Raw genomic sequence first — 25,247 nt, 5'->3', positions numbered from 1 at the left:
TGTTGCATTCGGTGTCAGGTTCCTTCATTTCTATGAACACAGGCACTGTAGTGTATTTTGAGTCCTTTATAGACTCCTCTGTCAGTATAAATTCTGCTAAACATAGTCCCCTTCAAAAATACTTGTTACATGCTAAGCGTCCAGCTTTTTAAAGAAATTATTTAGCCTTTTAAAATGAAAGCGCATCTTTCCTACGTGTGCGTTAAGCAGGAACATATTCGATTGGGAAAATATATATTGAATCAGATATTGCCCGTATAATATGATGACACTGATGTTTTAACAGGAGGTTAGAATTTAAGAGGCAAATAATTTATCCTACCTGTGGCACAAAGTATTCTGTGCTGATGTACCCTTGGCATGTCTAACCTTAACATTCCTTTGTATGTGAAGTAAGCTCATAAGTCAGAATGATGCAAGTTGTGAATGTTTGCAGACACATTTCAGGTTGGTTTCATGCCGTTTTCTGGTTGATATACACACAAAGGTTCACACAGGCCTCGTTTCCATAGGGATGTCTGTTTAGTCCAGGGTGTATTGAATAACTCATCGCTATTGTCTCAAGTTTGCCTATCTGTTTTGATGAGTTATGACTTCACTTGGTAGCTTTTCCTTTTTTTTTTTTTTTTTTCATCTTGATGTCTCCCTCATAAAACAGAGCACATTTTGCTCTGCCTCAAAGGAAAATTCTGGATGACCGATGGTGAACCTGCCATGCAGCCTGTTAAATTGACTGCGGAGAACAGAACTGTATAAACTTGAACAAAACTGATCAGCGTGTTATCTTTTTAAGGTCTTCTTGTCATACCTTTGTCCTGATTTGTGTTATTTAAATATTTGCTTTGGCTCCTATTCAAAAATCTGAAATGGATTTTGTTTTTCTGTCAGAGGATTGACAGAAAGATTAGAAGCAGCCTGTCTGCTGCTTGACCTCTTCTCTCTTTCCATCACGTCTTCACTCCACAAATAATCCTTCACACTGTAGTGTTTACAAAGAGGGCTATTAAGATGAATATGTTGAAGGGTTTGATAATGATGAGCACACCCTCTTTGATTGTCCTTTTTATTTCTACAAGAATAGAGTTTACAGCCATGCTAATCGCTCTGTGTAGATGGGCACAAATTGCTTTAAGCTAAATGCTAAAGTTAGGATCCTACCATGCTGACAATGACAATGCTAATATTTGGAAAGTGTCAGGTTCACCATTTTAGCTTAGCATGTTAGCAATGTGAACACATACCTATTGGCACTAAACAGAAATTACAATTGAGGCTGAATCTTGTTGGTTTTGCGGGTGTTTTTGGTGATGGACCGCAGTGTTGGACATGGTAAAAAAATCTGAACTGATGGTGACGCTTGATTTAAAAAGTCAGTGGATCACCAAAGTCATTACAGTCCATTCTGAGATGGATGTAAATGTCTGCAACACATTTCACAGCAATTCATCCAATAGCTGTCAGACGATTTCACTAAGAACACAAATGGCAACCTCATGGGGGCACAGGATGAGAAGTTTTGTGCCAATCCATCAAGTACGTGTTGAAATATTTGACCGGCAAAATGAAAACTGCGGTCTGTTGGGAACATTAGATGAAAAGTCAGCGGTTAGTCCTGTGAGCACCGTCTGTATAATACCACATTTCAGTGCTGTAGTATCGGATGTATTTTTTGTCAACAGGAGACTGCTACATTTTTGGTCTAAATATTTTGTGAAAATAACGTGTAAATATAATTTTACCCGTCATATCCACTAGATGTCATACGGTCCCACTTTTATCTGCATAGTCTTGCATCCACAACAATATTGGGATATGGTGGTCCACTTCAAACGTGTAAGACTTGTCTTTTTAATGCCTGTTTTCACATAACAAGCCAATTGTCATTCTTTACTGTATGTAGAACCGGCTTTGACCCTGGGTACATTCAGTTGACTGTGACCAATCTTCCTGAAAGACCTGGCTCACAGGCCTCTTTCCAACTGCTTTTGTATTCAAATGAGAGGATAATATGTAGCATATGTTCTTCAGTAGTAATGCTCACTGTCCATTTTAAAGGAAGTCTGTAGATGAAAGCATCTCTCCCATTTCCACCTCTCCCCTTCTCTTTTCCTCTCTCTCTGTTTGAGAGAAATATGGGAGCTCTCTCTTTGATGCAAATGATGAGGTTTTTCCTCTGAGAGCAGAATGTAAGCACTGCAGCACAGACATGTGACTCGCAAGGCTCCAGACGGGATTCTTGGGGTTCCTCCACTGCAGCGGTGAAAAAAGAACAACAGCCAAATGTCTTATTTTTGTTATTTCTGTAATTTCTAAAAAGCCTGGGGTTAAACTGTTTCTGGCTCCACAGTTTAAACCGCTTTTGTTTATTTTCTGACCATGAAACTAACCACAGAATAACAGTGAGAGCGGACTTGTTGGAGCTTGGCTGTTTGGTCTAGCTCGATTTTCTCCGCTCGCTTCACAAATTCTCATGCATGCAGGCCTTTGATGGAGTCAATATGACTAGCGAGAGTGCACCGGCCATGTGATGATCTGTTTCTGATGGACATGGAGATTAGTAGTACGACTGATGTCAAACTCTCGCTGGATGTTTTACCAGCTACCACTCTGCTGCTGAGGACTTCACGTCATCGAGGCCGATAATTAAATCGGCATCACATTACAACTTTTCATGTTTATGTATACCACATTATGGTAAAATCGCACATCAAACAGACATGTTGATTTTGTCATATTGAACCACATGATGATGTTTCTACTATAAAAAATAATGACAAGTAATGGCTTTAAAAGATGTTCTTCAAAATGTTTTTATCTTTTATGTGATTGGAGTTACAGTGTTTATCAGTTTGTCTCCATATCACAAAAATAGGTAGATTACAACATAATCATAATGAAGTGATGTTGAATCCTTCAGTGTCAGGGGAAGGTTTGTCTGAGAGTGCCACTGTTTATCTATTCAATATTTTTTAGAAATAGGTTTTATATTACAGTCCCGTTAAGATTCCAGCAAGCCCCATTTATGTTACTTATTAGTTTGTTATCATTTATTAAGGAGCAATCATCAGAGACAGACGTGATTGTGGGCCACAGAGGGATTTCGCACTGTGCAATGTTAAAGCACAGTGCTTCTCTGAGATCTTTGGATGCAGCTCTGGCTTCAATTACACGTAGCAACCAGATATTCCCTGGATAAGAGCAGAACTCAGATCTGTGCCAGGAAAGAGTCTCTGTCCCATCTACTGTCATGTCTGTCTTGGAGAGCCACGTGAAGGCCGTAGGTCATTTCTGATCATTTGACAGTTTAAAGCAGCAGCTCACAGATTATTGACCTTAGGGGGACAGAGAGGCTGTCTGGGAGAGAATTTAACGTCTAACCTTTTGGCAGTTATACTGCAGCACATTGAATATATAGACCACAGCTGGATCGACTCTGCTGTTGCTTACCGATATTTGAAAATGAGCTGAAGAATCAGCCCGTGGATCCGAAATTTGATAAGTACGGACCTGCTGCATTTTTCTGACCGAGGCTGTCACATTTCACTGCTGTTCTCTTATATCATCATTTACAACACAGTCAAAATGATCCCGATGGCACACAAAGATAAATGTTGCGGTCTGCGGCAAATATCTTGTGTGTGCCACGGTGTCCAACTCCCAGTTTTCTTACCCTCTTACTCTCTCACACCTCTCGCACATACACACACACAAACATGCACAGTCATCTGTCTCCATTCGAAGCAACATGGCACAAAGAAGCACTTGTTCTGCAACCTGCAGCGCTCATTTGTCAGTTGTGCAACAGCAGACGATCCAGCACTTAATAACCTGGTGGCACACTGCTGACCCTGAAGATGACTGTTGAGTTAAGTAATGGTGACATCTCGAATCCTCCTGTATATACAAGTCACACTATAGGTGAAAGATTGATTTTCTAAAAGAAACACTCAAATTCTGTATTTACCAATATACTGCTTCCTCCCCCCCCCCCCTCTCTCTCTTCTTTTAAATGACTCTGCTTTACAGCTAAAACTGAACTGGAAACACAGGAGAAGCAGCTGGCAGACACTCAGAAGATGTAAGGCCCTTTTTTTTTTTTTTCATCAGCGTCTTCACTTCAGAAAATGAATGCAGGCACTTCTCTTCCATTTCATGGGTTTACATTTGGTCTTTTCTCAAGTGTCAAAGCGGTGATCATAGTTGTGAATTTGAAAGTACAGAATAATGCCGTTCAATATAGTTTGAAGTGATCTATTGTCACTACAGTGAAGAAATATAATCTTGCTGCTTTGTCAATATTTATGACTCCCGGTTCCTTCAATTACATGGAAGGTGCAGGCCGTCATGCCAGGACCTCAGCAGACGGGAGGCCCCCTATGCGGTGTCTATGTTGTTTATCTAAGTGGAGCGAGAGTAGACAGCCATGGCTCCAGGCTTCTGTTACTGCTGGCTGGGAATGTGTTCCTATAGCACACTCCAAACAAAGAGATCCCAACCTGTCCACTATATTGATCCACTGCAAATGGCCACCACATTTAACACTTCAGCACGTGTCATCCACCACGCTCTCTTTTTGTTAGATCTGTTGTTGTCTCCATGTTGCACATCATTTTTTTTCTTTCCACTATTTTATCACTCATGCTTACACACCGCTATGTGCGAACATATGTGTACACAAACCTGAAGTTAAGCTGTCTAGAATGACTATAATTACATTTTGTGTCTTCATTGTTGTTGTTGGGTTTTTTTTTTTTTTACATTACTCTACTATTAAATATTTCAAAAAGCATATTATTTTGAGATTAACTTTCATAGTTTGCATATTTGCATAGCTCTGCCAGGTTTCATAACAATTGGTGTAGGTTTCTGTAATCTCATGTTGTAATACTTTGGTCTTGAAGTAATGTTTTTGTTCTCTGTCCTCAGCTTTTTGGAGTTGAGTGTGTCCTTCTCAGTTAAACCCAAAGCAGGAGAGAAAGAGGTTTCTCCCAACACATTCTTCTCCATTTGGCATGAGTTTTCCACAGACTTTAAAGACCAATGGAAGAAGCACAATAAGCTGATGTTGAAGGAACGGTGAGAATCGGAGGGGAAGATAAGTTCCTTGTTTCAGAATGTGACATTGTAGTAGATGCAGATACCTCCCTCCTGACAGGACACTTGAACCTATTGTCTGAAAAATCAAATCCTGCTGAGACATTACATTACATGTTTGGGAACCAATTTCTGACCCTGAAAATGTCATTACAGATGCAACAATGTTCCTGCATTTTGAATTTTCCCCAAGCTAAAGTTTCCAAACCATTAATAACTTGCAGCACATCTCGTGTTCACTGAAGATCCTATCGGATTCATTCAAATTCATGAAGGGGAAAGAGGGCAAATGACCCAAATCTTTGTCCTCACCCTAGTAATGAAAAGAACACATGCCACATCCAGTTAGCTTCCAGTGGTTTGATGAACATAAAGATATTGTTACATATGTCAACAATAAGCAAATTGCTCCATTATTTCCAATGAAGATTGAATTGTGATAACGTATTTGTAAAAGAAGTAAAATGTCAGGTTTTGCTTGTTCAGTAGGAAAGAATAAAAACAAATTTGAAAGCATTAACTCTTTGCCCTTTGCCATAGGCAATCATCCCAGTTCTTTCTCTGCTGTTTTTCCTGTAAAACTCCACTGGAATAATAGATATCAGTCCTCACCTGCGCTTTATGGACATGTAAACCAGCAGCGCTGGCACGCACAATATACGTGTAAAGACTAGAGACAAGGTGCAAGTCTGTTGGAATAAGTGGTCATACTCACTCATTCCCAACATGCTGATCATTTGTCTTTTTAAAGCACAAATGAGTAGTGACACTGCTGGCCCTCTCCGTGCAGTAGTAAACTGAAGAGAATTTTTTTCAGATGAGGAGGATTGGCCCATTGACAAACCAAAATCATTGTCTTCCAGGACCACATGGCAATAGCCTGCACAGTCCAAGCCTGAATTTTAGCACTGTGTCCTCCTGTTTTATGGGGAATTTCAGCAGCGTGAATGAGTGTGTTTTCATCCAGTTATTTGCTCTTGAGGTCTCTATAGGATGACTGGTGATTATTACTGATCTTTTTTTTCCAGGGTCAAAATGGCTGAAGAGAGCTTCAAACAGGCCAGGGAGAAGGCTTCCTACAATGTGAAACCCAAACATGCAACTGGAATAGTACGTCATCTCATTTTCTGTCTTACTACGCGCCCTCATCTGTTTTTTATTTGTTAATTTAAATCTGGCAGTACCTGCCCTCCTCTTTCTTCCCATGATGCAAATTGTCTCTTCACCTAAGATACTTTATTGCTTACAAATGGTCTTCAGGGTGTTGAGGAACAACACTGCTGGCACTTACAGTAACATATTAGGATGCGCGCCAGTGTAGCAAACTGTAAATAACTCAGACCTGGTTTTTTTTCTTCTTTTATTCCACAGAAAGCAAAGCTGGGTCAGAAGATCTGAAGCAGAGAATGGAAAATGATCATCACCAAGCCTATTGCACAAGCACTGTTTGTACAATCTGACATGACTAATCAGTCATTTTTAACATGCATTTGCTTCCTGTATTTGTTTTTAATTGATTTGGAGCAGTTGTTTATTGTATGTTGGTTCAAAGTGGATATTATGTTGTTTAAAAGTGGAATAAGCCATTTCATTCTCCGCCACCTTTTAATTGCACTTGCATAATTAAATGAAATATTGTTACTAAAAGGCATCCTTAAGCTGAGATGATTAAATGTAGTTTAGTCATTTGCCAGAAAATGACAGAAAAGTTTTTTGTAGCACTAAATTCAAGCTTTATCTGCATTTTATAAGCTGTAGTATGTAGCCTGTTTTCTTATTTTAGTGCAATTCCTGGTCTTCTCGGAAGACATGAACACTTTCTCTCTACATCTCCTGAAGCGGTGAAAAAGCACCGACTTTTATAACGTTTCTATTCGGTAGGTATGGATCACCTGCCAGACAGAAAGTGCCTTACTGCACAGTGGAGGGGTTGAATCAGTGCTGTATAACAGAGCTTATTTTTGAAGACATATCATCTGTAATTAAAAGATACATGTAAAGAAGAGGAATCTGTTTTTCATGGGCTGAAAAATAAGACCTTTACCTTTTTGTTAATAGTTTCATCAAGTGTGTTTCACAATGTAGCGACAACACTGGTCAAACAAAGATCTCGTCCAATGCAAAAAAAAAAAAAAAAAAAAATCCTGTTTCTTATGTATTATTGCGTTTTAAATTTAAATGTTTTCAGAATTTTTGCTGAACTCGATTCTGTTTTAACAGGCATGGTTTTAATCATATGTAAAGTAATTGTTACACAAAATATGTACAAGCATACTTCTAAAATGTACAAATGTATGATTTTGCCTACATCAGGCAACATTCCTCTCTAGTATCCAGCAATAGTCTTCTAATATAAAGAGGCTCAACCTTCTTTGATACCACTTTTTGGTTTCTTACTAAATTCTCAAAAACATTAGATTCAGTGAGGAAAAAATACATAAATTAAAAAAAGGGTTATGTTTTTTTTTTTTTTTTGCATGGGACCAAATATTTTTAGCGTCATTGCTGGCCACTGAAGATGGATGTTCCTGCGGTCAAATATTGGCTAAAATGGTACACTTGCGTGGTTTTACAGTAATTGTTTGTAAGTTTAAGGACAGCCTTATTTATGAAGAAGTAAGATTTGGTCACCAAAACAACCATGCCTGATAAAATAAATATAAATACATAAAAAGTGGTATACGGTCCACCTGTTTCAGTTTGTGGGAACAAAAAAAAAAAATCTTCGTAATTATACATGTTTTACATGCAGCACCTCCTCTGTTGTGTTCTGATGTTTTTTATGTATACTTAAGTAGTATGATCTGATAAACTCCTACTATGGTTTTATTCTCCAGTATCGTCACCATGCTTTGTTTTAAGCAGAATCCAGTTAGTTTCGTCTTCCCTGCTATGTGAGAGTGTGAACTCCCGTATGCTAAAGGAGCAACAGGATCATGTGATGTGACTTTCATGTGCAATACCAACAACGTTTTGATTTAATACCCTTGACCACGGAAAAATATATTTATTGAATAAAAGAAATTACCTTAATTTTTAATAGAAATTCTGCTGTTGCTGGTCGTTTTCTGTTGATTATTTGTCCAATTGTGACATTGAATAATACAGAACTACATACCCTCTAAACATTTTATATGAAATAGATTTAATATACTTTTAACATACATACTTACACACACACATACATAATATATATATACTGTATATATTGCATTGCACCTCCATTACACATGCTGCAGTATGTTTTTCCTTCTGGCTAGTATATTTGTGACAAATGTACAGTACAGCCAGATTTGTGTGAAGGCCACTGGTCATTGTTGTGTTGCTTCATGTTTCTTGAACTCTTGTCCTTGAAATCGACTTGAGACATCGTAGAAATTATGGACAAGATACAGATAAAAGAAACAATACTTGTAAAACAAGGTAAAACATACTGGCAAACTGTGTAACTGTTGTAGATCCACCTGCAGAAAAACATCTTGTATTACAGAAACCTTTTAAAGTGGTTGGCATTATTTCTACAGAATTAAAAAAAAAAAAAAAAAATTAAACACTGCATCATCAGCACGGTCTTCCCCAGTGTCCATAATGTTTTATAGTTTTTACTAAGGCACTTTTTTAAGTCCTTTAGGTAGATATGAATTGTTTTGAAAAAACAGGGATGAAAAACTTGTTAAATACTGGCATCTTTATCATCAGTGTCTCTTGCGTAGTTTCTTGAATCAGTCTTTTCCAACTGCATTGACTTGTCAACATGGCTGATAGTCTCTAATTAATCAATGTTGAGCCTTTGTTTAGTAATGCCGGTACAATTTTAATGTAGGGCAAGCCATGATTTGTACAACACGATGCAGAATAATTCCACTTGAAGCCAGTCCTTGTTTGGCAAAGTCTGTGAATTTCTGCCTTTGGCCGCACGCGTGTCTTTTCAAATTTAAACAAGCTTCATGTCCTCCTTCACAGTTTACCATGGCCGCTCACATCCACAGACATGCAGCGACACTGCTTGACCCGCTGCACCTTACGGTGTCTAAAAGGGGGCTGCATGTCTGGGCAGTCCAGCTGCACTGTGAGCTGTGTGATGCGATGTGGCCTACAGAAGGAGCAGGACTGAAATGGCTCCTGGGCTTTGTTGTGGCTTTTCCTTCCAGAGCCCGAGGCCTGGCCTCGGTTGTGGCCCTGACCCGAGCTGGGGCCCATATGACGAGGGATGTAGAAGGAGTTGCACTGCCCGTAGCAAAACCGGTTGACCACAGTGCGGCTGCGGCAGCCCTCCTCGCTGATCGTCTGACGAAGGGGTTGGGTCTTGCACCAGTCTCTGCGGAGGTAACGGCGCTCCGTCACAACCAAGGCCTCCCGGCTGGAGGATAGCACCTCTGGTTTCTGCTGCAGTAGTCGGTGGTGACGTTCCGCGGACAGGTTCCCTTTGGTCTTGTACGGGGATGGGATGGATCCCTGGGGACGGGTCTTTTTGGTCTCTCCGGTGATGCAGAGCACCCCGGCCAGGATGACGGGGATGGTTATTCTCCACAGCATTCTGCACAAAGAGAGAGACACATTATTATCCAATACAACAGAAAAGATGATTTTCTGAAGAATTAAACGGCTGCTTTTACATGATCAGAATTTTAAAACACTTGAAGGTAGTGGGACACTAATTCAGGCAATATGAGGTGGTACACGACAGTCATGCAATTGCTAACATAATATTAATATTGTCAATCATGTTTGCAGTTGTGTGCGCATTCATGTTGAACCACCTTCGCAGACCAGCCTTCCAGGCATCATTGGGGAAATTAATCCATCACCAGGGCCCCCATTTGTCAGCATCTCTGTGTCATTACTTCTATTTGCTTTCCTCTCGGCTACGCAACTCTTCCAAAAATAAACAAAGACCCGCCATCAAAGGATACACTTAAACACCCATAACGAGAAGGGGAAGTTGATTTTATTGGTCCCGTCGCTGGGTAAAATAATTAGGGCTTTGCTTACTTTAGTCATGAACTATGCCGCAGATATGTAAACAGGCATTAGAGAGGCCCATCTGCATGTTATTAGGGGAAGAGTTGGGGAACTGTACAGCTCCCTTTAGAAGTCCACTCCTATACTCTTTGGTGATATACGATAGAGAAAACTGAACTGCGAGTGACCCACGGTGTCTATAATCACCACAGTATCCACTGTGTCATGCTAGCACCAGAGAGACAGTATGATCTGGAGAAATGATTTCTCCGCCATTCAGGATGGAGTATCCGCCCGTGTGCATGCTGTCAATGTTTGCGCCAGCACATTTTTGACCATCACTCAAGCATCTTTTCAGCAGATGTTGCTCTTGACAAGCATTGCATGACATCAAGACAAAAATTCTGACCGAGAACCAAACTGCCTCAAGGCCATTGGCTGCTACTATTCACAGACTCTTCTCTGCTGTGTAAATTTGTATGTTCCCTTTCTTCCTTTCCTGGACCCGCAACTCACTCTGACATGGAACAAATTACTTTATCATAATCCACTTTGTTTTTTGCCTCCTTTTTTTTTCTGCCCTTGACCCTGAGGTCACGGCAGCTCTGTCCGAGCTGCATGAGCACTAGAGTCTGTATATCACTGTCTCAGCCGCACTTGCCATAAGCTAAACAGCAGCTGTTTGTCCATCGAGCAGAGATGTAGGATGAATTCAAACCAGATTTCTTTCTGTAGGATATCAACCCATATATTGGAATTATATAGACACAGAAGATATATGCTTCTTTTTTTTTTTTTTTTTTTTTTAATGCACTCCTTTGCAAATCTAATCTTTTGAATTTTTTTTTTTTTTTTTTTTTTTTTTTTAGGGATGCTTTATATTGGATGTTTTGCAGATATTCCAAATTCCAAAATTTTCCAACTCGTTTTCCAGATTGCTGATGTTCATGCCGATATGTACCTATTCTTTGTTCTTCACAAATTTGCCGTAATGGTCAGGACGATGTTTCTTAAGGTGGGCAAATAAATTTGTGGCGCTGAAAGAATGCGATGAGCCTCCTCCTCGCTTTGCCGACATTGAGCAATCACGGCAAACAATAACTTTGCTATTCATTTTAGACACTTTAAAAAACCTCCGCACCACAGAAATGTTATTGCGCCTTCTTTTACGCTCCATGCCAGATATAGAAGAGCAGCATTTCGTCAAGATAAAATATCATTTTATCGGCCTTGTCATCTCAGCAGAAATGTTTATTTCAGGCCAATATATCCTTTTATAGCCTTTGTGTGCCAATACCAATCATATGCCTATATTATTGTGCATGACGTGTCCAGAGGACAAATGCATTTCAAAATGTACTATTCAATAAAAACTACACAGGAAAATTGTTATTATTTTTGCCAGCAATTGCTCCTGAAGTCGTAATCGGGATGCAAACTGCAGCTCAGATCTGTGCTTCTGCTGTTGGCACACTTTTTTTTTTTTTTTGCATAGACACAAGCCAGCATACGCACCCATCAGGAGGTTAGAATAACTTAACTAAAGACTCCCGCTGGGTCCTTCCACCACCTACTGCATCAGGGAGTCGTGACCCCACTCCATCTTCCAGTGATCTACCTTCCATGTACAACACAGTCTCATTTGTCTTTAGCTGCACTGTCTTATTCCCGCTGCGGTGAATTTGAGCGCACAAACCCCTGGTCGAGGAAACAAGCTGCGCTTCTGTGTGCAGGCTCTTGCTCTTGTTCTGTGCTTCCCCTGTTCTCCTGTCTCTTCAAGAGGCACCCTGTGACTCCGGTGAGCTACAATCTGGGTAGCCCGTGGGGACTTGGGAGGGATGACCGACTGTGTACATAGGCCATGACGGATGGCCCATTCAGTCAGCAGCCGCGCTTCCTCTCCACCCCCAAACTCAGCCTAAGTATGATAGTGCCGACCCTACTGAGTTATCCTCATCAATCTCTGCAACAAGACAAATTGTGGTTTTGGAGAAAGGATTCAGGGGCTTTCGGGGGAGCCATGAGGTGGACGGGTGGTTAGTGGTGTGGGACATAACATAGAAAGTAAAGGTTGGTGGGGTTTAGGATAGATGACCTCCTGGGAAACACAACCAACACCACTTGAGCTTCATGGACAGTATTGGCCCTCCACATAGCTGTATATCTCTCCACAGGTTGTTTGATTCTTTATTTCTTCTCCCCCAAATGTCTCTCTTTGTCTCTCTCCACATGACTAGCACTAATCATCACACAGTCCCGGAGACGGAAAGAGACTGTGGCTTTGTGTGTTAAACGTTGAGGCAGAACTCAACCGGACCTACTCTGTCTGCTAAACACCAATATTGTCCACAAACACAGCTTTATGTTTTACCAGAACCACAAATACTTTGGATATGCTTCACTGAACTGTGGCAGACCTTGGTTCCAAAATTCAAACCTCTAATGAAATTACAAATACCAGAAACAAATACCAGCAAGACTGCTGAGCTAGACACAAGTCCTCTTGAAAACAGCTATTATCATCAGTGGGAACTTATGTTTTGTTTTTCAAAATGGCATGATAATACCATGGTGCTGTTTTCTGTCTGGATAACAATGGGTCTTTTTTTCAGATCTCAAAGTGAAATGAAAAACAAAATTAGTCATAAAAAAAAATCTTCAGTCTAGCTGCTAAATATTACAATATTTCTGCTGTTAAATAATTGAATAAAGAAACGAGAATCCTTTCAAGGGTTTTCAAATTTGTACACACAGATGTATTTCCACCAAACCCTGTGAAACATCTTCCCAGCATGTCTTCAAAGGCAGGTTAAAACAAACAAAACCTGATGCCTCAATTATTGGTGCGTCAGAAAGTCTCATACAGAGACTGGTAAGTGCAGTTAATTACAGTCGAACTGCATTTAATTCACCGTGCAGTTCAAACCTCAATCGCACAGGGGTAGTCGCATACAGACGTGCGTGCACGCACACACACACACCCATGTGTGACCACACGTGCACGCAGTCGCACACACACACACACACACACACGCATAGACAGACTCAAACACACATTCACAGGATATAAAGAGAGAGAGGGGGAAAGAGAGGTGAATGAAATGTTTTCACTTGGAGCCAATTACACAAAGAGGAACCATGTCATTATCTGCATTTGCGGATTGTATTTTCCCAAACTACGCTTGACTGTTGGCTCATTAACAGTTGGGGGTTGAGGGGCTCCATTTGGGGGCTTTGCTGTGTAAATGTGTCTAATGCCAACATTGCCAGGAGGCTGCTTTAGGCAGTTTGGGCAGCCATTTGTCACCACAATCCATCTTGATAATGACTAGCAGCCCAGATATAATGCTTCCCGAGCTAAGTACTGGCAAGAATGTGAGTCGACTCCTTCGCCTCAGCAACATTGAGTGCTGTAGTGGAGGATGAAGGGCAATTAGAGATGCTGTGATAGTACAGGGGTTCTCAGTGAGGATGACACTATCTAGTTGCGGCGATTAACACCACCTCCACTTGCACTTTAAGTGGAATAGTTTTCTGCTTTTATTTCCTCTGAAGTAGCTGTAAAGTTGCTGAAATGACATTACTTCACTCTGTTTCAGTGTCACATTTATAATCTGTATCAGCTTGCTTCAGGTCTCTCAAGCCCAAGACTTCATGAAGCTTCACCAGTTCATCAAATAGAAGTATTCTTGATGTCTTGAGCATCCTTTTTTTTTGGTGCCTTTGGAAATGTTAGGATCTTTACTAGAATTTAAAATAAGGTTCTGTGGTTTTAAACTGTTTGCTACAATGACTGGTGCACCAGCAGGCCACTGCATGTTAGACTGCATGTCACAGGTTTTAAAGGAGGTCTTTTAAGCCATATTCTGCTCATGATTTGTTGGTTTAAAAAGAAAAATTAACCTAACTTGCCCAAAATGCAGTGTCACTGCCATTTTAATCCCCTCTCCTCTGCATTTTCATAATGCCTGTTCATGTGTAAAGCTTTAACTTGTCAACAGTGTCGTTAAGGTTTCTATCAAATACCAGTTTTACTGTCGTTAGAGGCTTACAATGACGTGTTTTCTGTTGCTAAAGAAACTACAATGTGTCTATGTGCTAAATCCTTTTTGACATCAGAGCAGATTGTACAAGGTGGTGCAGTCACCAGAGCTGTAAGCAGGATCAGAAGGCAAACTCCCCACCATTCACTGCACGCATACTGTAGGAACACACACACACATATGTGCACACACATCAGGACACACATGACCGCACAGGATACAATGTGAACTCACACACAAATATACGCCTGTAAAAATGAATAGAGACAAAGAATGAATATTATTTTGTACACAAATAACACATGTTCATTATTCATTAACGTCACTATTATCTCTTTTTCACATTCACAAAATTCGACCGACTCTTAATCTCACTGAGAAGCTCAATACAACATACTGTCATCACTCGCTAATTCGCTCACTCACAACACTAATTAACTGCAACTTCCAGCCACTAATTATAGTCATTTAGTAGACTCTTTTATCCAGAACACCTTGCACTGCCTTAAAGGTGTGTATTTTTTCAATGGGTGGCCCCAGTTGGAAACAACCCATCACTGCTGGCAGAAATATCAAATAACTGTACAACTACCGCTGCTCCAGTGACATGGTTCTTCTGTGTTTAGTCATTCAGAGACACTCTGAGTCACTCAGTTTCACACTCACGTGGGATCTGTCGAACCGGCGCTCACTACACTTTTTCATTAAATCCAAATGTTGTACTTTAAATACATAATCAATATGTTCCCTTACACGCTACAAAACTGTCCATCTTTAGAGCATTTATCATTACAAGTTGAATTCCTTTTATACAAATTAAAACTCAGCCAATAAAGTGGGTTCATGTGTCATGTGTGTAATGTACACATGTACTTTCTTTGAATGAAGTGGTAATAATATGGAATTAGTGTATGCTGTTCTGTGATGGTAGCTTACATTTAAAATCATTCCTAACAAGTTCTCGCAGCTTGGAAAACTGCTAAAACTGATTTTTAACTCTTTAAATGCTAAAGTGTTTAATAAGTGTGATCACAGTGACGCATGAAGTATGGCTCATGTACCTCTCACCACAGTGTGCAGCGGGACAGTAATGTGTCGAGGATGCAGTCAAGGGAGATTGTCCGCCTTCAGTGGTCCTCGCGTCTGCTTCCAGGTTTTGGTTTCCATGGCAACATAATCGGTAGTATCCTCAGGCTTGTCCTTGCTCCTCTTTTTTCCTCACCTAAAACTCAGAGAGTTGGATGTGCTCAGTTTTCCATCCTCCTGGTAAGTTGTTTCTCTTCTTACTTTCTCTCAGAGTCTAATTGTCTTTTTTTTGTTAGTCTGTCTGGATTTAGATTTCAAGAGAGTTCAGTCACAGTAAGCCCATATCTCAGTGCTGTGGAGACTGTCTGCAGTTTGTCTTTGAGAGTGTTTGAGCCTGCCTTAGTTTGAATCCCCACCACCCCCTTCCCTCCTCAAGACTGGGAGGGGTTTTCCTATTGGCCCTGGTCATTGTGTGAATCAAACCTAGCTTTACTTCTCTCATTTAGGTCTTTCTCTCCCTGTTTGCCAGTTAATATTTTTTCTTTTATGCAATATACACCCATCCATGATACATCAAACCTTTTAAAATGATAGCTTTTCCATTGTCCCCCTTTTTTCCCCATTGTAAGTTTTCTTTCCCTTTTCTTGTGTTTGACATATGCATTTATGTGTTTGGGAAGTGGATGAGATTTTGCCCCTGTAGACAATGAAGGGCAGGATTGTGAAAAAAAAAAAAATAATACAATCATGTTCTATAAACCCCCAAAACGATTCCCTCTCATTGGCACTGTGACCACATCACATTAAACCCTGTAACCTCCAATCCATAAATCATTGTATGCGTGTCTCAGTCACGCCAACAGCACGCTTTGAAATTCACATTCACATTCCTTGATGCAACCGAGACAATGATGTTTGTCTGTTTTGCGGCTCTTGCTAAGCTGACCACTGGGCACAGAGACTGAAAACACTGACTGTCACTTCTGCCATCAAAGAGCTGAAACATCAACAGACCCTGTAAAACCTCAGATGGGTAAAGTCTGAACAATAACCCTTTCAGCAGACTCTCAGAGCATGATGACACTTTTGCATTGACAAAACTTAATTTGTCTGCAGGGTACCGGGGTGCATGTTGGTGATCTGAGATGAGGAGGCGCTGGTGTTGAAAGGAGTCTGTAGGAAATAATTTATCACCCTCTAGTGGTAGAAAATAAAAATGCATGACTAAGCATAGATGTTGGTTTCTTTTATCCCTTTGGAACGAATTCTGCTCTCATTTCTGTAGTGGCACCTTGTGTGCCTGAAAGTGGGAAAAAAATTTAAAAAAATCCAAGCCAGGCCGTAGTAACAGATAGAGGGCCAACTTTAATAATACAAGTAAGTAAAAGTGTATTTAAATATGGTATAAAAATAAATGCAGGAGAGAATAACAAAGAATTATGTTCTACGTAAGACAGGAGACAGCATTTTTGTAAATTTGAATGTGACTTTACAGGTGCAATGAAAACCATATGTGCTAATTATTGTAGTGCAATAAAATAATGCAAAGCATAATAAATGCACAATAAATAATAATAATTATAATCATAATATATATGTATATATATTGTATATTCATTCTGCACAACACTTCCCATAGCGTGACAAAGTATCTGTGACCTCAGATCATGTAAAGCGATGACATTGGTTAGAGATATCAGTTTAAGCTGTCGTTTTATATTTTTTTCTACGTGTTTTTTCTTTTTTTTTTCTCTCTGACATCATTTGTTTCAGCTGGAAGTGAGAGAGGGGGCGCCGTTCCAGCAGTTACGATGGCAAGAACTGAAACACTGGATTTGACTTTCTTCAATGGCATTTTTCATCTTGACAGTCTGTCAGTGTCCTCACAAGTCCAGCAGTGCCTTCTTTCTGAGAATACTGGAAATATATCAGGTACTGAAAGAGGAGAGAGAAGAAGGAACATCCTCTCCATGGACATGCAACATCCTGTGGACAACAGACGAACAGAAGGCTCGGCTAATCATCCGGCTGAGCCAAGAGCAGATGACAGACAATGACGATGAAGAGATGAGATGGTCCCCCAATCCATGTCCCAGAGAGAGATGGCATTGATTTTAGCATGATGGCACACTACTGGTCGATCTCTTGGATGCCAGTGGTTTCCCCTGCGCTGGAAGAAGAAAAAAAAAAGGACGGAAAAACGAGGTAAGCAAGTGGGAGGTAGGGTGTGCTATAATTGCATAATTTTGTATTGCATGCATTGTTCAAATTTAATGTAGCATTGCTTGTAGCATGTTATTTAATGCTAAAAAGGCAGGATATAACATTATGCATGATTTTATATTGGACTTTACCTGGGAGCAAGAGCCTTCAGAACAAGTTCTTACTTTTCTGAGGATAAAAAAAAAGACATGCAGAGGATTCAGAGGACACATATAAATCATAATATGGTGAGAAGAATATTAAGATAGATAGACAACAGCTTTACTTTCAGTCCAGCCTACCTCAAAGACAATAGTAGAAGAGTATTCCACCATCAAGCGATTAAAAAGTCAAAACTCGAATCAAAACAGACGTGGGGAGCTAGTGAAGAGTGTGCTGCCTCTAGTGTTTTGCTTTCACATCATATTTCATCAGAAAGAAAAACAAACATAACTCACACCCAGAAACCGATGAAGATTTAGCAGTTTCTTACTTTTAAAAATAACCCACATATAACACTAAAATCTTTTTTTTGTTTTTGCCAGAATCAAAGGCAGGGAAGGTGTACAGCAGGAGGTGGGAGACAGAGTAGGTTTTAAGCAGATAAATGCACCTATTTAAATCCAAATGATTTGATATGTTATGACAGCCCCCCTCTTTCTTCTATTCATAAGGGTTTCTACAAGCTGGTATGAGTCCTGATCAACTACTCCGTCAACCACACCTGAAACAGACTCTATTAAAATGTTGAATTCACTCTCTCTCCCCTCCGGCTGCCACTTTATTTCATGTGCTCTTTGGTTTGACCTGACTGGCATCTTTTGGCAGCTCCACCACATATACAGCTGCATTCGGGAATTTTAGATCCATTTCAGATACGGAGCATTTTTGTGGGACAAATATACTTGATCCTGCATTAAACAATAATTTATGCCTACATGTAATTTCAAGGAGCTAGCAGAGACAAAACCACACCTAAAAGGAAATCAGTTTTTTTTTTTTTTACATTTTAGCTTTAGTTTGATAATTCAATAATAACAATAATAATCATACTTTTTTTTGTGGCCCTTAGTGATTTAAAATTGTTGTATAGCCTTAGTGAGCAGAATAATGTCAACTTTACCCCTGTGGCAGACTATACAGTGTGTATGTATTGTATAGGTAAAAACACTAGCAACTAAATTTCCATACAAATTGTTTTGTATGTTTGGATTATTGGGAATTGACTTATGGGGTGGTTTAATAGACTCCGTAAAGGCTTGTGGGTGCCAAGAGACCATGTTTCAGTGTCAGACTGCAGAGTCAGAGTATCTACCAACCAAGGCATTCAGCATTCACTGTATACTTCTCTACATCTCATTTTATTTAGACATTTGTCCAAAGTTTGGAGTCAGACTTTGTGTTTTTTACCTTCTTCTTTGCCTGTAATAATTCCTGGTAGGCATTGGAACGTATGAATCGGCTGTAAGAGTCACTCTTCATCAACTTGTAGATGTGTTCCTGCAGAGACACATAATGTGAAAATAATGTATAAAAGCAGCAGACACAGGTGACACACAGTGCTGAATAGAAATCAGGAAATGCAATGTTCCACTGCTCCCCCAGACAGAGCTGTGATTTATAAATAAACATGGTGCTGTCCAATGTGTGTCACTCTGCAGTGTCTAGAGAAACATCCAGTGGAAAAAGTGAACTTTTATCTACACTCTTAAATTGTACAACAGTAATTAGCTGTGGATATGATTTAATGTAAATGGACCATTTACTAGTTTACTCACCTGTGCGTCCTCAAAAGCGTAGCGTCCGGGGTCTTTGACATTCTGGGTGGTTTTGTCGTAGCTCTTAGAGTCCACGTTGATGGCACTGGGCGCTCCGGGGGCCAGAAACTCCTGCCAGATCTCCTGAACCCGGGTTGGAACTTCTCTGATGGGACGCTTCTTTAGCTCCTGGACCGCTAACCAGAACCTACAAACCACGAACAGCATGATTGTTGCCTGTTGATATAGTAGTTCGAAACCAACATGGAAATTCCACAGTTAATCAGAAACACTTAATAGTTTGTAATGATAAATAGGTCCACACAGTTTCACAATCCTACCATTCATGGACATTATCCACTGACAGCTGGTAGTTAAAAGATTCAGCAGCCATTCATTTTTTAAAGTCATTGGTAAAACCAGTCTAGAAATGACATCTTTTTAGAACGAGGGCTTTAGCTGAGCTCAGGGTGCATTGGGTTTTAAAAATAATAAAGACTTTAACCTCTGCATCTCACGAAGTCTTTTCATATGCACACGTTTATTTGAAAAACTTGTATCTAATTCAGTGATTTCTTTTCAGAGCATCCCTTTCGACTTTAGATGTATTACATTGAGGAATTTGTTCCATCATCTTATCATCACATCATCACAAAGGAGAAAAAAATGTAAAACAAGGTAAGAAATGTAACAGTAACTGCAAAAGGATCTCTGCAAAAGTTTACTCACAGGGAAACATCAGCAGGGATGGATTGTAAAAGTAGACAATTGCGGCACCACGCAACAAGTTTAATTCAAAACAATTGCATGTTAATGTGGGTGGATATATCCCTAAATGTTAGTCTTCCTCTTGTTGAGTTAAAATTACGCTGAGCTGACTAAGATTTAGACTGGAATTACTCCATTATCAGCCGTGGGCAGGAAACAATACAGACATGTACCATCAGAGGGAGCAGAGGAGCCATCCTGCACACTGGAAACTCTGTTCACATTTAGCTGTTTGTATGCACATCTGATGCTCTGCAGTATTCCTGTTACCATTAATATATTGATTAACACAATAGTCCTGTGTTATTCTACCCGGCGCTACAGTTGTGCATATTTTAAAAAGGCTGCATCCACTGGCTCTCCCTGCTTTGATTAATATTACCATTAATATCAATATTTAGTACTGCTCTTGGTTATGTCTTATAAATGAGAAAAGGGAATGACCCCAGTAATAACAGCGACAGCTTTGGTTTTGTTGTTGGTATGAAAATGTACCCACGATTATGTGAGTAATTTGTACAGACAGTAAAGACCCATTAAAGTGACGTACTATTGATCATGTCTCTCATCATCAGAGAATGACAGAACACTGATTCCTCACAATCTAACCACATGGACAGAGACAGTGAGATTCCTGCAATGTATAGAGCGTATGCCTCTGTATAATGTATGTGAACGTTTAACTCGTATGTGTGTGTGTGTTGGGAGGGAGAGAGTGTGAATTAAATCCTCCACAGTCGCTCTTGTGAGTGTGCGTGTATTACATCACGTCGCAGTGACAAATAGCAGTTCCCATAGTCACCAATGTGTGGACCCGTGTGGGAAGAAAAAGTTGCTTCCACAAATGTTTAAGTGATATATTTTAGGATTAAATTGTGGTTTGCGGTTGAGGTTTGATTTTGGGATTAAGCATGTAGCTGTTATGGTTACATCTTACTTGCTGTGGTAGAAAGTAACTAAGTACATTTTGAGGTACTACCTGAATATTTCCATTTTATGCTACTAATTCAATTCAGTTTTATTTATATAGCGCCAAGTCACAACACAGGTTATTTCATGGCACACTTTATTCTTTTACTACACTACACTGCAGAGGCAAATTTTCTTTTTACCTCGCTGTTCTTCCTGGTTGCTTTGAAGACTAATAAATTACATATTAAATGTAGGATCATCATATAAAATACGATGAATGGTTTCAGATTAAACTCTGTTACATATTCATAATGTAGTTAAATTACATTTATCTTGACCAACTTCAAAATTAAAATGCTGCTCACATGTTAATGGGCCAAAGACAAGAATAAAATACTAAAGACAATATCCTGATACTCTCAGTGAGTACTTTTGCATCTGATATATTTTAAATAGATTCTGCTTATAATACTTCTGTATTATGAATGCAAGACTTTTATTTTTTTAAAAACTGAGCATTTTTATACTAGTGTAACTATTTTTATTTTTTTTATCTAGTTAAAGGATTAAGTACTCCCTCTACCTTTATAGGTCTTTAAATGCACTTATTAACTTAACATGACAATTCTATTTAAGTTATGGATCGTTGTTTATGATGGTTTGTTGACATCACGGTGGAGGGAACACAGCAGCAGAAAAGTCCCATAGTTTCAATTACAATCAGCTGAGAAAAAAACTCATGATGCATGTGATTATTTTTCACATTTATGTTGATATTTCAGTCAAAACTTATAGACATAGGCTTGCGTGTGTCAGTGCGCATGAAGAGTGTTTCATCCTGTACCTCAGATTCTCTGAGCTGAATTCAGACTCCAGGAACTTGAGGAACTGCTCCCTCCCCACAGGATCTTTGAGAACCTCGTCGATGCCAAAAGCCCACCTCTTTACCCTCTGCTGGCCCGGCTCCTTACTGGAGGACAACACAGATCAAGTATGTGTGCCACAAAGCACTCTATCAGCTATAAAAAAAATATATTAACTTCACTATGTATCCATCTGAATATCTGGATTCGTCTTTCTGTGGTGACATATACCCACCTAGCTTCGAGCTCCCAGAGCGTGGTGTCATCTGAGATCCAGGGGTTGGATGGGTCTGAAGGCGTGAGGAAAGGGTCGTATTCAATGTACTGCTCCGTGTAGGCCAGCAAACTGTTTTTGAGGCAACGCAACAGACAGCACATGAAATACATTAGTCTGTATCACTGCTGTATCACAAACCTGGTTATCCCATCTGGTGAAATGATGCTCTACGCCTTTCTGTAAGTGATTATGAAGGGGTTGTATATTTGTATGTCCTAACACACAAAAGGAGAGGTGAAGTCCTATTGAGAGTCAATATATCAAATGGAAATGAAAGGTACTGTAAGAGGGTCTGACAAGAGGGATTTGGACACAATAAGATGGAGAACTCAGTGCTGACCGTACGTCTCTTTTCAGTAAAAGAAATAACAAATTGACACTTTGTGTGACATCCAGTATCTGACATGGTCAACGCTGACTACGACTAAAGGCATTGTCCGGGTCCAAACACTCCTCAAAGTCATTGGAGTTCCTAATTCCACGCCATGCTAGGCTGTTTAAAGGCTCAATAAACAGATCGATGGCTAAACTGAATAAAGACACAAAGGACATTGCTCACCTCTCTGCCACTTTGGACATTTTCAGTCGATGCCTGTCTAATTGCAATTGCCAAAAGGTGATCTGAAACCACAGCAGGGAACAATTAGCATTCAGTAGTCTAGACAAACTCAAAACAAATTGTTTATACACCCACTGCATGCTATTTTGTATTATTTTACTTTGTGTGCTTATAGTATATAGTCTGTACTATATTGTGTTTGATTATGTATGAATCATACTTTTTTTAAATTAAAAGTAGAGTCAATACAACTAATTGCATACAAAAAATGGTGTATCAATAGGTGCTAGCATTGACTTCAGATTGTTAAAGATCATGTCTTTTATACTAGTGACTAGTTAGACTAGTCTAACCTGTTCCTGCAGTTCTTCTTCTGTAGGCTGCTTGGCCTCTGGAGCGGGAGTGTGGGTCGGGCTGTGGGTACGGATATCATTCTGCAGCCCATACACAGACTACAAAAAAAACGCAAAAATAGAAGAGTTATACGAGTAGTAGTAGTAGACTTATAGCTGCAGACAAGCACAATGAGGAACAATAAGCCAGTAACAGTGCAGAGGAGGACTGTACCTTTCTAGTTTTGTGAGGATTTTTCATTCTGGAGGATTTCTTTATGTCAACTTCTGTTGTATTCACACATCCAGGCTGTGAGGAGAGTGAAGGGAATAACAGAAAACTGTGAGGATTTTCATCATGTGTTTACGACTTTAACTGATGATGCTCATCATTATCATACTCTTTAGATAGACTATGCTCCAACACCACACTCTATATTATACAATAGGATGATGCCACAATGAGTGACGGTGCAATTTTTCCACAACTATACAGTGTGCGTTTGTTAATCAAATCCAGTATGCATTGCTGGGGTGTGAAGGGATTTTAAGAAGTCTCCAGGACAATGTGTCAGATGCTGGTTAATTAAACATAGAATGCGCCAATTCTAGCAAAACAAGTAAACCAGCGGGAAATCTGAGTCTTAGTGTGCAAATACTGGCTGATTGAACAAGTGGTCTAATCTCGGTCTCTTCCAGAAGAACAGAGCTAAGTAGCTTGACTGTGTCACTGTGAAATTAGAATTAATATTGATTATGTTGCTCCAAGGACGCATAAATTGAACTTGTTATTTTCCAATTACACATTGAGCAGTGGCTTTCGCAGAAATACAGCAGAGGAGACCCTTTAACCTCAGGGGGAAACTAAATGCTAATACTAAGCAAGTGTGCAGGAACAAGGTAAAGAGCAGCGCTGAAGCTGATGTGTTGTGACAGTTATTGATGGGGCATTTCATGTGTACGGCAAAGGCAAACACATAACGGAGGAATCGCAGCATGTTCACCTCTTTTCACCACTTAAGTGTTACAGGAAGCATGTATAGCTCGCATACAGTATGAATTGTATAATCTATGAGGTGCTTGTAGTTACATAACATTTTCAAAACATGATTTCTTTGTCACACAGCTCCCCTACATCGTGTGAAATGTGTGGAATTGATTAGAATAACCCACAGAGCATAAATGATCGACCATATCTACGCAGTAATTCTGTTGATTTGGGAGGTGAAGCGGATTGTGGTCAGTGTGAGATTATTTCTTCAAAATTATTCATTTATACAGGAACAGTTAAGATTATGTTGACAATATCAGCAATGATACCAGTAACAGCAGAGGTGATTATCAGTAATTTCACTCACCACTGGTCTGTGCACGTCCCAGAATGCTCTTTCCTGACTGTCGAGAATTTTCCTCTCAATTTTGTCTCTTTTCTTGTCGACTCTGGATAAAATAAAAAGAGCTCAGAATTGTTCGACAGAGCGTCTAGCTTAATCTAAAACATGTATGACCCATTTGCTCCATCACATGTTCAATGTGCAGTTCAATGTGCTGTGATGTTGTGTGCTGGTAATTGCAGGAAAGCTGTAGTAAACCATTACGTTTAATCATGTCATAATGAGGGTGTAAGAGGACTCATTCAAAATGATTTAATGCATGTGTGGTTCTTATAGAAACCTACTTCGCTTGTGCCTCTGCTTGCATAAAAATGAACTCCCATTTCCTGGCGAAAGCTCTCTGTAGCCTTGCTAAGCTCTCCTGTAAGTAAAACAAAAAACAAACACGAAAAGACAGACTTTTGAGGAATCTGGGCCAGTTATGTTTGCTGTACAAGCTGTGTACAGCGCATGGCTGGATACCATCGTTTAATGATACCTGCTCACATACAAAAGAAAAAAAAATCCCTCAGAACAACTAACCCAGTGACTTATTTAATAGCTTCGGTGAGAGAGAAGTTACAAATTATGCAGTGACACACAGAAAAACAAATGTTATCATTGTCAGGATGAACAAAAAGACAGGAGAGAAGCTGTGAGAGTAGTGCCAACACAGGAACAGAACTGATATGTGAAAAAGGGGAATGCTGACACCAAAAGACCTCTTCCACTTACCGCTTCATAGTCTGCAAGCTCCAGACGTGCTTTATTTTGCATTGTTCTTTTGCAGAGGTAAACAGCTGAGAGACACAGACAGAGAGATCGGTAGTAAAGGGAGAACAGGATCTCAGCTTCACTTTAACAGCTTTAAGTGGCCCTGTGTTTATTCATTTAATCCTCTCAACTGCACATTTAAAAAGGCCTGCAAATCTCAAAGGTCATATACTGTGCATGGTGTGTTCGGATCTGTTATTGTGTGTGCTTGTGTGTGCACGACTGACTTTTGAGGTCTTCCTGCACTATCATCATCCCCTCATCTCTTTGTTAACTGACCATAATGTGGGAGCTTCATTTTACCA

The 25,247-nt window shown here is 39.8% G+C and overlaps 3 protein-coding genes across 4 annotated transcripts in view; 1 reads left to right on the top strand and 2 right to left on the bottom strand.

The window, feature by feature from the left end:
- fmn2a (formin 2a) overlaps positions 1–8,585 on the top strand; it is a 36,812-nt gene extending 28,227 nt beyond the window's left edge. Inside the window, exons 14-17 of the mRNA XM_069692892.1 lie at positions 4,027–4,078; positions 4,927–5,076; positions 6,123–6,204; positions 6,466–8,585. Of these exons, the coding sequence (XP_069548993.1) occupies positions 4,027–4,078; positions 4,927–5,076; positions 6,123–6,204; positions 6,466–6,492 (311 nt within the window). The 3' untranslated portion in view covers positions 6,493–8,585. The remainder of the gene's footprint in view (positions 1–4,026; positions 4,079–4,926; positions 5,077–6,122; positions 6,205–6,465) is intronic.
- Positions 8,586–8,595: 10 nt separating this feature from the next.
- Positions 8,596–15,512, bottom strand: grem2a (gremlin 2, DAN family BMP antagonist a). The gene is made up of 2 exons (XM_069692893.1): positions 15,161–15,512; positions 8,596–9,631 (listed from the first exon to the last, which is right to left on the bottom strand). The coding sequence occupies exon 2, from the start codon at positions 9,628–9,630 to the stop codon at positions 9,052–9,054; it is 579 nt and encodes a 192-aa protein (XP_069548994.1). The 5' UTR covers position 9,631; positions 15,161–15,512; the 3' UTR covers positions 8,596–9,051.
- Positions 15,513–16,470: 958 nt separating this feature from the next.
- Positions 16,471–25,247, bottom strand: part of rgs7a (regulator of G protein signaling 7a) — a 47,930-nt gene continuing 39,153 nt past the window's right edge. Inside the window, exons 7-18 of one of the 2 annotated variants that reach the window (XM_069692889.1) lie at positions 24,904–24,968; positions 24,474–24,550; positions 24,154–24,235; positions 23,031–23,105; positions 22,817–22,915; positions 22,464–22,525; positions 21,863–21,973; positions 21,609–21,734; positions 19,106–19,292; positions 18,738–18,827; positions 17,480–17,516; positions 16,471–17,295 (exon numbers count right to left, since the gene is read on the bottom strand). In XM_069692889.1, coding sequence (XP_069548990.1) covers positions 17,496–17,516; positions 18,738–18,827; positions 19,106–19,292; positions 21,609–21,734; positions 21,863–21,973; positions 22,464–22,525; positions 22,817–22,915; positions 23,031–23,105; positions 24,154–24,235; positions 24,474–24,550; positions 24,904–24,968 — 995 coding nt within the window. In that variant the 3' untranslated portion in view covers positions 16,471–17,295; positions 17,480–17,495. The remainder of the gene's footprint in view (positions 17,296–17,479; positions 17,517–18,737; positions 18,828–19,105; positions 19,293–21,608; positions 21,735–21,862; positions 21,974–22,463; positions 22,526–22,816; positions 22,916–23,030; positions 23,106–24,153; positions 24,236–24,473; positions 24,551–24,903; positions 24,969–25,247) is intronic. The other variant, XM_069692890.1, reaches the window with a different exon arrangement.

Source organism: Brachyistius frenatus, unplaced genomic scaffold (assembly GCF_029030835.1).
Source record: "Brachyistius frenatus isolate BFR_SWC_R1_liver_20210118 unplaced genomic scaffold, ASM2903083v1 Contig_13, whole genome shotgun sequence".
Taxonomy (NCBI): domain Eukaryota; kingdom Metazoa; phylum Chordata; class Actinopteri; family Embiotocidae; genus Brachyistius; species Brachyistius frenatus.
The sequence above is the reverse complement of the archived record's forward strand: the minus strand, read 5'-3'. Positions and strand labels throughout refer to the sequence as shown.

Excerpts from the sequence above, each read along its gene's own strand:
- grem2a (XM_069692893.1), bottom strand. The coding sequence starts at position 9,630 with ATGCTGTGGAGAATAACCATCCCCGTCATCCTGGCCGGGGTGCTCTGC.